Source organism: Nannospalax galili, unplaced genomic scaffold (assembly GCF_000622305.1).
Source record: "Nannospalax galili isolate Female #2095 unplaced genomic scaffold, S.galili_v1.0 scaffold35, whole genome shotgun sequence".
NCBI lineage: Eukaryota > Metazoa > Chordata > Mammalia > Rodentia > Spalacidae > Nannospalax > Nannospalax galili.
Window position 1 is genome coordinate 160,666 of NW_008336449.1, and position 14,191 is coordinate 174,856.

At 45.8% G+C, this 14,191-nt stretch overlaps 1 protein-coding gene across 1 annotated transcript in view; it reads right to left on the reverse strand.

The window, feature by feature from the left end:
- The window catches only part of Cacna1b (calcium voltage-gated channel subunit alpha1 B), a gene marked incomplete in the record, with an annotated part of 220,698 nt that overhangs the window by 138,867 nt on the left and 67,640 nt on the right, over window positions 1–14,191 (reverse strand). The window contains 2 exon segments of the mRNA XM_029562551.1: window positions 2,390–2,502; window positions 6,539–6,748. Of these exon segments, the coding sequence (XP_029418411.1) occupies window positions 2,390–2,502; window positions 6,539–6,748 (323 nt within the window).

The window sequence follows — 14,191 nt, forward strand, 5'->3', positions numbered from 1 at the left end:
TTTTGAAAAAAATAGGTCTTTGGATTCCCAAACCTTACTGACAGGAACAGGCTGAAAATGTCTAGCTGTAAATATGCACTATTGCTCACAGAAAGAGAAAGGAGCCCCAGAGAGCAGATCTAAAAGCCCAACAGACAGATACCTAGGCTATAATAAGTAAGTCTATACTGCCAATGCTCATCCAGCTGAGTTTCAGAATGCTTCTGAACCTGCAGCTCCTCTGTACTTCCTACAGGCCCTTTTCTGGACAGAAGAGTCTTTGGTAGTTACCCTATCCTGGTGCTGCTATGGAATAGGTTGCTGAATGTGAGAGAGATCACCTGTCTGTTTCAGAGGTCATCAGACTGAGAAACATCAAGAGCTGTAACTGGGAAGTCTGATTCAGAAGAGGACAGCCTGAACTTCTCACTGATGCTGTTGGATGAGAATGGGGAGCAACAAGGGGTGAGCGCAACTTATAGGGGAGGGAAGCGAGCAACTGAGGTCAGGACAGTCTGAGGTGAGCAGCCTTTAGAGATAATCCCATGGCACTAGTTTTAAGAGCTCACACCTTAGGAGTGGCTGGGCCTAATGACTCACACTTCTAACATGAATACAGTCAAACTAATGGGATACTCTGGGCTGTTATGTAGCTCAGTGGTAGAGCACCTGCCTAGCATGCAACAAGACCCTGAGTTCCATCCCTAGAAAAATACAGAGAGGGGGAGAGGGAGAGGAAGAGAGAGACACAGAGAGAAAGAGAGAGAGAGGGAGGGAGAGGGAGAGGGGGAGAGAGAGACACGCACAGAGAGAGAGGGAGAGAGAGAGGGAGAGAGAGACACATAGAGAGATAGAGAGAAAGGGAGAGGGAGAGGGGGAGGGAGAGGGAGAGAGAGAGAGACACAGAGAGAGAGAGAGATGGAGGGAGGGAGAAAGAGAGAGAGAAAGAGAGAGAGAGAGAGAGAGAGAGAGAGAGAGAGAGAGAGAGAACACAGATATGGAACCTTCAAGACTGAGCAGCTTGTATCTTGGTTCCCCCAGCTCTCTCTGTTCAGGGACTAAGACCTGACAGCAACCAAGTAAATTAGCTTGAGAGCAAAGCTCCAGGGAATTTCTGCATTCTTGGCCTTTGGCTAGACTTCATGAAACCTCAAAAGGTGCCTGGGCCAGAGGCACTAGGATTTCTGACCCATAAAATGTGACACAACAGATTTGTGTGACTTTAAGTTTCTAAGTTTTCAAATAATTTGCTAATTATGTACAGATGGTCCCATGCCATGGGGACCCATCAGTACGGGTCAGAGGGCTTAAGCCATATCAGGAAGTTTTAAGCACCTCCAACTTCCTTCGGTATTTGACCTACCTACTTCTATGACTCCAGGTCTTCTTTTGATCAAGGAGCTAAAAGGTAAGAAAAAGTCAATTCTCCCAGTCATCAATCAGACCCCTAGGTGTCCATAATCCTAGAGAAAGCCTTGGATACCATGTGGTATGACCACTATTCTGAGATGAGAACATCAAGACCAGTACCACAATCAGGCCACAGAACTCTTCTATGACCCCCCAACTCCCCTGTGCTATCCCTTCATACTCACGGGGCCCCCCACTACTAACCCCTGGCCACCACTAATCTGTTTTTCACCACTATTTTTTTTTTCTTCTTGAAAATGTTCTATGAATGGAATTATAAGAATATGCAACCTTTGGAGACTGCATTCTTTCATCCAGAATAATACCTTTGAGATCTATCCAAGTTGCTGTGTGTATCAATAATGTGATCTCTTTTTATTGTGAGGACTATTTCATTGTCTGCTTATATTTTGAACAGTGGAAAATTCTCAGATGTGCAAGAGAATGTCAACCTGAGAATATTCTGTAAAACAGCTGCTCTCTATTCTCATGGTGAGCCACAGCAAACAGCTGTCAATGAGGGTTCCCTGACCCACAGAGGTTAGGGAGGGACCAGGCCAGGTCAACTACATACTCCAAAGAAGGCAAGACTAGCATAGCATACTGCCCTTCCCAGAATCACAGGCACAGGTGGCCAGGCCAGACCTGCAGGATGGTGAGGTACAAGGCTACAGTCCCCAAGCTCTACTGGGGAAATTGAGCTATTTGGTAACAAGGTCTCAAGTACAGAAGGAGCTACAGAGTCTTAAGTTGACTGTGAGTCTACAGACAGTCAAGGGAGAAAAGGGTGTATCCTGCAGGGAAGGAGTGGCTGGTACTCTAGCCACCAGACAGAGCCAAGACATGCCTCCCTCCACAACTCCCACCACCTCCCAGTCTCTAAGTAGTCTTTCTGACCCACACAGGATAACAGAGCTCAGCCCATTCTGAGACTATGTATAGGAAGGGGTTGTACACAGCTCAGACTCACCCAACAGGGACCCCTAGTAAGGTATCTCACCCCAAAGTCAAAGCAGTTGAAGGAAGACTGAAAGTAGCTTCTGGGCCCCAGGCCATACATCTTCAGGGATATCTCTGTGAGGAAGAGACCCAGGAAAACAAACTCTGCAAAGTCTAGGAGAAATCAGAAAAGAAAGGGGTTAGCTCAGGGTTTCTCTCACCTGGTGTCTAGCCCAGACCACAGAATAACACATCTCTGGGCCTTTGAGGTTGGTGTACACCCCCTTGCTCTGGCCACAGCCCAGGAGAGGGATAAAGGATTGAAAGGTGACAGTTCCATTCTGGATGGTAATGAGAGCTCAGTGTCCACGAAACACCACAGAATCAGCTCAGGAGTGAGCAGCTCCAGGATGCCTCAGAGGCCTCTGCTGGCACTTCTACTTCAGCCCAATGCTCTGGTCTTAGCTGGATCCCTCAGCTTCCTGGTCAGAATCTCCCATGAAAACTTCCTAACACCCCTTCTCAGGACCTCCAAAGCACCATGTTTGATTTTAACTTTACTCATGTGTTTGCCTCAACCACTAAATGGAAAGTTCTCTACCATCCATCCAGCATGAGCTCCTTAAGGCACCAACAGTTGCTATTACCTCTGACCAGGGTAGTAACTCAGAACCCAGAGCAGAACCACATAGAACACAAGGTCATGACAAAGAAAGGACAAGCTTTCGAGAGTCCCATCATCAGGAAGTCCAGCCTTCCAAGATCCTCTGTCAGAGACATGGGACCTCAAACAGACACATCTCCTGGAAAGACAGATAAAAGAAGACTGACTCTCTTCGTGTCTAGGTATGCTGAAATTTGCTTACATCCACCACTCTCCAAGGGCTATACTGTAAGGATTCAAATGCCTCAGCTGGGGGAAGGTTTGCAACAGTTGAGATGATGGCACCACAGCATTGTGCAAACAGAGAGGAGGGAGCCCATTTCTACCGCCTAAGAGAAACTCAGCCTAGCAAGCCCTGGCTTCTGTCTAAAAGGTACCCATATCTAGCATAAGATAGTCATAAGCAAGCTAAGGAGACAGGATTCTCCCCAGGCAAGCCTGACACTGCCCAAGTAACCAGTGCCTGGACCAGATGTGCTAATCAGCAGATGTGAAATACATCAGAAAAGCTATAGCCATACTGTCCAACCTGCTGAGAACAGTTCAGCAGACCAAAGGGACACAGAGCAGAATGTAGGCACCCAAGACTCCTGAGCCCAAAGCCTCTCTATACCCACAACGGCTTTTACTATGCCATCAGGATTCCCACAAAGATGTGAATACCTACTATCCACACACTGGGCCTCAAGTAAAGCTGTCTAGGCACTGAACTTGCCCTCCAGGAAAACAAAGTAAGAGGACTTTGGCAAGAATTGCCAAAGGTTAGACTTTCAGAGGAAGGGGTCAGAGAGGGGGTATAGCTCAGTGGTAGAGCATTTGACTACAGAGGAAAGGGTCAGAAATTTCCCTGTATCCTGTCAAGATGGCCACAACCTAACACAACCTTCACAAAGGGGATTCTTTCATTCATTCTTGTATCATTTATTCAATGAACAGGCACGCACATCTCTGGGATCTGGCATGAGAGAGCATTCATCCTTTTCCCCAGGACTCACAAGCTAAAAGGAAGCAGAGGAAGACAAGTAACGTGCTTTTAAGAGCCTGGAGAGATAGCTCAGTGGGTAAAGGCACTTTGTCACCAAGCCTGGCAACCTGAGTTCAATTCCCAGGACCCACACAGAAAGAGCAAATCAACTCTGTTGTCCTCTGACCTCCATACATGTACTTTGGCATGTGTGCATGCATACACACATACACACACACACACACACACACACACAATTTTTAAAAAAGGGAAAAAGGTATTGTTTTACAGTAAGAGATCAATGTGCTGTGAGAACAGGGGAATAATGTCTGTCTCATGAGTAAGGACTGACAGGATAACAAAACCCAACAGCTTCCCCTTCATTACCCAAGCTTGGTTTCAAAGGTCCTGGGGGTGTTTGGGGGTCGTTAGTGCATGGACAGCCAGGTATACAGAGTCTACCATCTGTAGGGTGGCAAAGTGCCAATAAGTAAATTGGTCTGCACAGGTCACAATAGTTCCTCAGCTCCTAGCAAGCCTGCTCTGCCCTACAGGATAAGCCCCGCTATAAGGGACAGAGCCTTGGACACCAAACAAAAATATTCAGACTCTGCAAATGTCTATCTCCTTCCTTCAGCTATTTACCCTCAGTGAGGCAAAGAGAGCCAGGAATTCTAGGAAACCACACAAAGGGAAAGCACCAAAGAGTAGATCTCCAGTCAGACCTGTCTGAGACCTGGCCCAGCATTGGGGCACTTCTAGATTGTGTCTTCATGTATCAGACATGCAAGCAAACCACATTCCATAACATATACACATGGTTTCATCAGAGAGCAAACATCCAAGAGTAACCGAAAGACTGACTGGGCACCACTGGTGCCCATGGGGGAAGAACTGGCCTAAGCAGCTGAGAGAACAGGAATCAGAGCCCTTGGTCTTCACCCAACCCCAATGGTAGGAAAGACATGAGCCTGGTGACCCAACAAAGACACTGAACTCAAACTCAATCAAAATCCTGAGATGCCAAACTACCAGCAACCCCAAGTCATGGGCCCCACAGGCTATGACACACTGCTGCATGACCTACGCTGCCCTTGACACCGCCCTGCCCTGGGAGCTCAAGTCAGGCTGACTGCTGATGCCACCATTATGCATTTAGCCTGTGCTGTTTCTTTATCCTTTTCCCAAAAGGCAAGTGACAAATTTCAACACAGAAGTTTGGAAGGTTGTAGCATAGACTCCTACTCCCAACACAGCAAGACTGGAGACTTTTTCTACTACAGGGGTGTCAGACTTTGCAAGTAATGGGAGTTTTCAGGGAATGAGCAAGCTCAGTGATCCACAGGACAGGAGTATGGCTACAAAAAGGCCACCATTAGGGAAGAACACTCAGATACCAAGGGTCAGGACTACAGGCCAGGATGGATTCTCTCTAGGATCAGATAGGGCTCTCCTGGAGGCAGGGATGCTTAGACAGCTTCTGGCACACACAGCCCTACAAGAGAAAGGGAACCTAAAACAGGAGCAGTCCCTCCCACCCACCGTGACATCAAGCAAAGTACATACAACTGAGCCTTTGAGAACTGGAAAGCAACACGCTGACTGCAGAACATAAGCAGATTTTTTTTTTTAGTCTTTTTGAGACAGGGTCTCCCTGTAGCCCCAGCTGTCCTGGAACTCACTATGTAGACCAGGCTAGCCTTGAACTCACAGAGATCCACAAAAAAAAATCACAGAGATCCGCCTGCCTCTGCCTCCTGAGTGCTGGGATTAAAGTCAGTAGATTTTTAATGGTGTGAGGTAGGGCTGCTGAATGAGGCTGTGCCCCCATGTGACACAGAGGACCATCCTCAAAAGGTCAGTCCTGGTGCTGGACATGCAGCCCAAACACCTATGGTCTTCCTCTCTGCCTTCTATGAACTATAGCTAGGACCAGCTGAGCATGACTCAGATCCCAGTGACTGTTGAGGGGCTCATGGGATATAAGATAACAAGTTGGCTCTGGTTGGAGGGGTCATGGATACCCCCCCCCCAAATTTAGTCAACTGTAAAGTGATACAAGCGATCAGGAGAGCTCTGGGAGAGTAGAGAAGCCCAACTCTGTCTCTTCAGGCATCCTGGGTGACAGAAGCAGCCTCAGGGCAGAGAAGCATAGAGTTAAGTCACTGGCCCATGGGTCTAAAGTCCAAACCTGGGAGGATTCAGGTCTGTTAGGCTGGTTTACCCCTGATCACTCTATACGCTCCACCCCTGGGGACCCTTCAACTCCTGTCATGCTACACTGATGATGGACAGTTAGTCAGATCAGTAAAGGATAGGGAACCATTTCTGCATGACACACACTGCCCCTGACTTTTACCCTGCCCTGGGAGCTCAAGTCAGGCCAACGGCAGGTGCCACTTCTGTTCATTTAGCCTCTCCTGCTTCTTCACCCTTTCCCCTTCAAGTCCTGAATCCAGCCCAGGCTCAGGGCTGGGCTGTGTAGCAGATGGGATCTCACCCATGGCATCCAGTACCAGGGTTTCCAGGCTACAGGGCTGAGAGGTTGGGAAGGGCCCTGGGTGAGGGGCTAGAGTACATACACAGTGCAGTGGTAAGCCGCTGAGGCTGATTATAGTGCACCATGGCCACACACAGCGTGTTCAGGGCCACCACACACAGCACCACCCAGTAGAAGCTCTGAGCCTTCACCATACGCCGAATGAAGAACCGGAACATCTTCTCCTTCCTCCGGAAGTAGGATGAGCTCTCTGTCTTCCCGCTCTTGAGGCTGGCACGAGCAAAAGGAGACCCTGTAGGACAAGAGTCTTGCTGAGGGCTCAGAGATCAGTAAGCTACTAGGACAAGCATCAACCCACCTATAGACATGCCCCACAGATGCACACCCACCCTCTGGCATTCTGAGAACACCTTCCTGATCACCCTGGGCAGCTGTGCTGCTTACTCACATGGCCCCTGAATGGATTCTAGTCCATCTTGTTTCTCAGATGAAGGAGTCCAGGGCTACTGGGTACCAGACTAGATGATCAGCAACCACTGTCTCTGGTCCTCATCTCTCTGGGCAACTTCTAAGAGGACAGCCCTGACTTTGACACTATTCCCGGGTACTCCAAGCTTTTCCCAAAGATATAAATCCCACTATCAGTCTCTCTCCAAATTCCACCTTTCAGGTATAGCCTGGGTAGCTCTGCAGCCTCCAACTATCCCTCTCTCCCTTTGTCAACTTGGGTTAGCACCCACTGTCCACCTGTATCTTTAACAGTTCCTCTGGAACACAGCCAAGTGCACCCATTTATTTGTAGGGGTGGCTACTGTCTTGTACAGAGCCCTAAATATGGTCTAGGAAATTTGCTGATCCTGCTGTAATCTGACTCCACCTCTCTCCTACTCACGCCCATCTTCTTCCCCTCCATTTACCACTCCTGCTCTGCCTTGACCCTTCACAGATCTCACTGGCCTTCTTTACACACTGGTTCCTGAGCGAGTCTTAGCTTCAATGTGATCTCGACAGAGTGCCCTTCTCTCCTACTCTATCTGGAATTGGATCCTCATCCCACCTAACAGTGATGGTAACCTCATCACCAACAGTCACTGTGTTTGTGACTGAGTCCTGTGCACAGAAACAGGTTCAATAAATGCTGACCTATGCATAACAATGGTCCCTGGATCCCTGGAGGTTTGAGGTTGGTGGGTGTAGTAAAAGGCATAGCTGTGTCTGAACACATCTTTCTGCAGGCATGTGCCACTGTCCTAGTTTGCGTACTGAGGGCCTAGACATCAGCTGCTTCTGTTTGCTCCTCCAAGATAACACACTGTGCCCACGCTAAGGGGTTTCTGAGCATCTGGACATGGAATACTTGTATATGGATGTGGGGGGGGGTTCACACAAAAGTGTGTGCACACCCTGATTTTCAGTGGCACATTGAGAGCATTCTCAATATCAGTACAGAGAAATGAAGGCAGATCCCTGAGCCTTTGGAGGCACTTCTCCCCAAGAGGCTGTCGCAATGCCCAGGGCCCAGAGCAGAGGGCAGAGGAAATCCTTCGGCCACTGATGGCCTCTAAGGCCTTATTAGTGAAGTGCTAGCTCTGGATGCCACCTCAACCCAGACCCACAGAAGGAAGTGTTCCCTCACAGATCCTGCTAAGCCAACTGCAGTCTCATATCTGCACCATGTGGGCAGCTACTTCCACAAATCAGAGCTCAGTCACACAGGAGAGACTTCTGGGCCATCCCTGGTGAGGGCTGTTTCAAAAAAAGGCACCACTAAGCTCACAGGCAGCATGAACTAGGGAAGAGGCACCATGCTATGCAGACCATAACCTCAGACCCCATATACCTGCACATTCACATGGTCATGTAGAAACCTCAGAGTCCCACGTGCACACTCAGCATGCATCTTCGCCCCTGACCAGGCTCATTCTTATTGAAGACCAGCCAGAAGCTCATATATTCCACAGGCACACAGGGACATATCTATGTACATGGCCCAAGGCCACTCAAGGTACAGAGGACAACTGAGTCATGCAAACTGCTATGAGACACTCAACAAAATCTCAGGAGAAACCACATGGCCGTCCTCACCCAATCACCACACCATCCAAGAGAGGACAAGCCAGCTTGTATAGGAACATGTCCTTTGAAAACTTCCCAGCAACACTCCACACCCAACCACCAGTGACTACAACCAACATGCAGGCCATCACACAGTCACATCAACAGCAACATTTGCATAAAACCATACTCTTCCCACATTGCCCTTGAAATCCCCAGCTCCTCATTTTAAATATACACTCAAAGGAATGCCAGGGCCCTCTGAGTATATAATCTGAAGGAACTCCTACTCCTCAGCACCAAGAACAGATGTGCCAGCCTCAGCTACATTGAAGCCTGATGTCCTCACACAGGAAGCAAGAACAGTCAGAACAACATCCCTTTAGGGCATTTTATGGACCTGGATCTCTGGATCAGGACAAAGTGATCATTGTGTGCTCAAGTCTGCTCTGGTAAACGCATCACTCACATTGTAGCTTCTGTGAGAAAACCATGAGAGACTAGAACCCTTTTTCACTTTTCTGTGTTTTCTAAGATTAGCTTCAATACATATTCTCTAAATAAAAATACTTTTCTTAAGAAAAATAAATCTGCTAGCCATGGTAGTGCCCGCCTTTAATCCCAACACTCAGGAAGCACAGGTACAGCTGTGAGATTGAGGCCAACCTGGTCTACACCACAAGTTCCAAGCCAGCTGGGGCTACAGGGAAATTCTGTAACAAAAAATAAAAATAGAAAAGAAAGAAGGTGGGGGGGGCAAGAAGGAAGAGAGGGGGAAAGGGAGGAAGGGGAGGGGGGAGAGTAAGAGAAGGAGGGGAAAGAGGAGAGGAGGGGAAAGGGGAGGAGGAGAGGGGAGGGGAAGGGGAAAGGAAAGGAAAAATACATCTGGTTGTTATCATCAAGCTGTAGGTACTGGAGAGTTCCATTTACTCATGAATGACAGTGGGGCTCAGTGTGCAGAGCTGTACACAGAGACTCCCACCACTCAACCGGGAGACACACCAGTGAACAAAGTCCTCACTAGCCCTTGTCAACATATCTTGCTCAACAACAGAGATATATAGATAGGTTATCCAGGTCAGGTCCTAGGGGAGGTACAAAAACACAGGATGGGGACTGGAGAGATGACTCAGCAGTTAAGAACACTTGATATTCTTCCAGAGGACCCATGTTCAATTCCCAGCACCCACGTGATGGCTAACAACCATCCATAACTCCAGTTTCAGGGGATCTGGCACCCTCCTCTGACCTCTGCAGGCATTGTACACACATGGTGCACTTACATACATACATGCAGGCAAACACATACATAAAATAAAAATAATAAAGTATTTTTTTTTAAATAAGAAAACACCAAGGAGTGGTATAACTGGGTCAAGTGGTAGGTTCATTTTTAGATTTTTAAGAGTTCTACACACTGCTTTCCATAGGGGTTTTACAAGTTTGCAATCCCACCAGCAGGGAATGAGCATTCCCCTTCCTCTATCATTTGGTATCATTTGTTCTCTTGATCTTAGCCAGTCAGATTGGGGTAAGATGAAACCTTAAAGTGTTTTTAATTTGCATTTCCCTAATTACTAAGGACGTTGAACACTTCTTAAGATGCTTCTTAGACATCTTTATTTCTCCTTTTGAGAAGTCTCTGTTTGTTTAGATCCTTAGCCCACCTTTTAATTGGGTCACTTGCTTTCTTGATTCTTTGATTTTTGAGCTCTTTATATATTCTGGAACTGTCAGATGTGTCACTGGTGAATATTTTCTTCCACTCTGCCAGTTTTCTCTTCACTTCCTTGGTTGTTTCTTTTGATATCCAGAAGCTTTTTAGTTTAATGAGGTCCCACTTGCTGATTCTTGACCTTAATTCCTGAGCAATTGATATCCAATTCATAAAGTCCTTTCCTACACCTATATCTTGTAGGTGACTGCCAATGTTTTCTTCTAACAGTTTCAGAGTTTCAGATTTCACATTGAGGCCTTTGATCCATTTGGAGTTGACTTTTGTACAAGGTGAAAGATAAGGGTCTAATTTCATTCTTCTACAGGTGGAGATCCAGTTTTGCCAGCACCATTTGCTGACAATGCTGTCTTTCCACCATTGAGTGTTCTTGGCACCTTTGTCAAATATCCGGTGGCTGAAATTGCATGTAGTCATGTTTGGGTCTTCAATTATGTTCCATGGATCTACGGGTCTATTTTTGTGCCAGTACCATGTTGTTTTCATGAATATAGCTCTGTAATGCAGATTGAAATCTGGTATAGTAATCCTCCCAGCGTTGCTCTTTGTGCTCAGGGTTGCATTGACTATCCAGGGTCTTTTGTGCTTCCACATGAATTTTAGGATTTTTTTTTTTTCTAATTCTGTAAAGAATGTCATGGGGATTTTAATTGACATTCCATTGAAATTATAAAGGACTTTTGGTAGGAATGGTCATTTTCACAATATAATTATTCTAAACCATGAGCATGGGAGGTCCTTCCATCTTCTGATGTCTTCCTCAATCTCTTTCTTTAAAGAGTTAAAATTTCATTGTAGAGCTCTCTAATGTCTTTGGGCAGGTTTATTCTGAGATATTTTATTTTTTGCAGCTATTGTGAAGGAGAGTGTTTCCATGTGCTATTTCTCTGATTGCTTATTATTGGTATTTAGAAAGGCTACAGACTTCTGTAGATTAATTCTGTAACCTACCACTTTACTGAATGTGTTAATAATTTCTATGTTTGTTATTGGTATATAGAAAGCCTACTAATTTTTGTAGAAATTCTACAAAAAATTCTATAATCTGCCATTTTACTGAAAGTGCTAATCATTTCTAGGAGTTTTCTGGTGGAATTTTTGGCATCATCTGCAAAAAGGGGTAATTTGATCTCTTCTTTTACAATTAGTACTCCTTTAATTTCCTTCCCTTGTCTTATTCCCCGGAAGGCTAGCTCTCATAGCTTTGGAAAGCCCTATGCAAGGTGCTAAGGGAGAACATAAATTGATGGTCCAACATCAGCTTCAAGACCAAATAACCACATCAATGATCTGCACAACATACAACATTGGTGCAGTAGTGACACTTTTATTTTGAGGGCAATCAACAGCTACCTAATTGGACTAAAAGCCCACTCCATGGGAAGAAACTCATGTGTGGTACTGTAAACACAGCCAAATACACGTGACTGAAGAGGTCATAGATCCTAGAGAAAACCCCCAAACTGTCACATCCCTAAACTAATTTCTTACTATGTGCAAAATATGTATCTTTATATTTATAGACAAATATCCCAGTCACCACTCATCAAAGAAGCTCATTTTGCACCAGATGGAGACTATTACCAGAGTACCACAACTGGTCTCATACATGGACATTGTCTATGAATTGCTCAGGCCAAAGTGACCCAGGAACACAAAAGGTCACAAATGGCCAAAATGTAGAGAAAAAGGGTCTGCAGAGTCTGTGTCCTTGGACAGGACTTAAAATCCACCCACCCAGGGCTCAGGAACCATTGCCGAAGAGGGGGCAGAAAAATTGTAAGAGCCAGGGAGGAGGTGCGTGACTATACAGAAATAGTCCTACAGGTGCCTGGGACCCTTCTCATACAAACCTACAGCAATGGTGTCAGCAAGACCCATGCAAACTTAGGCAGACAAAAACCCAGCACAGAACTGTGGAAATGAACAGCAGGTTCATTACTGATTACTGCTGGGTGAGGAAGAGCTGATCTTCTTAAAGGGAGGAGCTCTAGATAGGCTGACTAGATCCCAGTGGATGAACTTGCACTGAGGGACATCTGGGGACATTAACTTTACATGACAGGCCTTAACACAAATGACAAAATGTATGAACTCCAGTGGGGGGCTATGGAAGGTGCCAAAGGGGAAGGGGGAATAAAGATGATTTTCTGTGTGAAATACACAAAAACTCAATTAAAAATTAGAGAAAAAAAAACAGGATCACAAAGATCCACACTGCCATTAGCTTTCCAAGACCACTGAGCTGGCTTATTCCAATATGGGGCATGTAAAGTGACATGGCCCAAGTAACAAGCCAACATAACCCAAAACTACCATCTTCCTTGTCCTCATTACAGACATGGAGTATCTCACATACCTGGAAGCTGCTTCCTTGGACAAAAAGAATAGGCCACCTATAAGTACAGGTTGGGGGGAGACTTAGAAAGATGACCTAGGGTCTGGATTCCGGAATTCCAACCATAGCCTACTGAGAGAGCACAGATGGATGTGAAATACAAATAAGTCAGGAGCCTAGAAGACAGCAGAGGTGAAAACATGGAAATCCAAGCATGGCTCCCCATCATCTCTGCCAAGACCCTGAACCAAGTGCCAAGGCCCTGAATGCATGTGAATCCTTGGGCTCTATAGAGATGGGGAGAAAGCCCAAAGAGTATAAGGGATTTGAGGATAGTACCAAGCTAATCAACACAAAACTCAGAGAGAGAAAGAAACTTTTTAGAAAAAAATAATAAAATTCCTTTCTGAAATCTTTCAGCAGATAAAAGGACATAAAATAATTAGACAGGAGAAGAAACAGGTCCACTGAAGGGAAGCCTGAACCTGCAGGCTGAGGCCTCTGGGCTCTAAATACTGAAGAAGAGAATAGGTCAACATCTAAGATGATGCCACAGCCCCAGAGTCAAGGGAGAGCTGGCCACAATAGTCCAGATAATCATGCATAGTGAGGATCAAAGAAAGGCACAACAACACTCGGGGACTCAGTCTGCCCCAAAGCATCTTGCCTAAGGAAACTGACCAATTGGCAGCACAGAGTGGAAATAGGAAACTACCCTGTGGTAAGTGAGGACTGGAGAAAAGGCCATGTAGAAAAGTGACTTGGGGTACACAAACCCTCTGAAAGCATACAGCAGGATGCTGAGCAAGGGACTAACAGTAAGCAGGTCACACCAGGAGGAGATAACAGGAAATTCTGCAAAGGTCACACCTTACTAGGTTGAGGATGGGGCAGAATAAATGGAAACAGCAGTTTAGTGATAGAAATAACGTATCTCAGTGGTTAAGGACAGAAAATAAATTAAAACACAGAAGAATTTTGTTTATAATTATAAGAGCAGGTAAGGGAAAAGACCACCTGTGAAATCAAAGTAAAAAGTAGACCTCAGCAAGGCACAAGAAAAATGATAAATAGCAACTTGATCCAGGCAGCAAAACAGAGATGAAGCCCAGAAACCACAGACGTGTCATACAAATAATAAACATGAACAAGGGAAAAAAATCACATCAGACTACAAGACTGGAACCTAAGTGGAAAAAATCAATTAAGTACATTTTGCAAAGGTACTTAAAATTCTAAAGAGGGATGAAAAATAGAAAACAGGTAAATGCGATCCACACACATTGATAGTAACAAAAAGAATAGAACAGGGCATAATATCAGACAAGATCAAGGCCAGAGATGGTGACGCATGCCTGTAATCCCAGCACTTAGGAGATAGGAGGCTGAAGCAGGAGGATTGCTGTGAGCTCCAGGCCAGCCTGAGCTACAGAGTAAGACTCTGACTTAAAGAAAAGACAGACAAGACAAGACAAGACAAGACAAAAAGATCTAACTGTGCAGTGTGGAATAAGTAACTAGAGAGAGCAAATCCTATGTGACAGCATACAGAGAACATAGGAATCGTAGTCTCACCAACAGCCCCTCAAATACAACAGCACACAGCA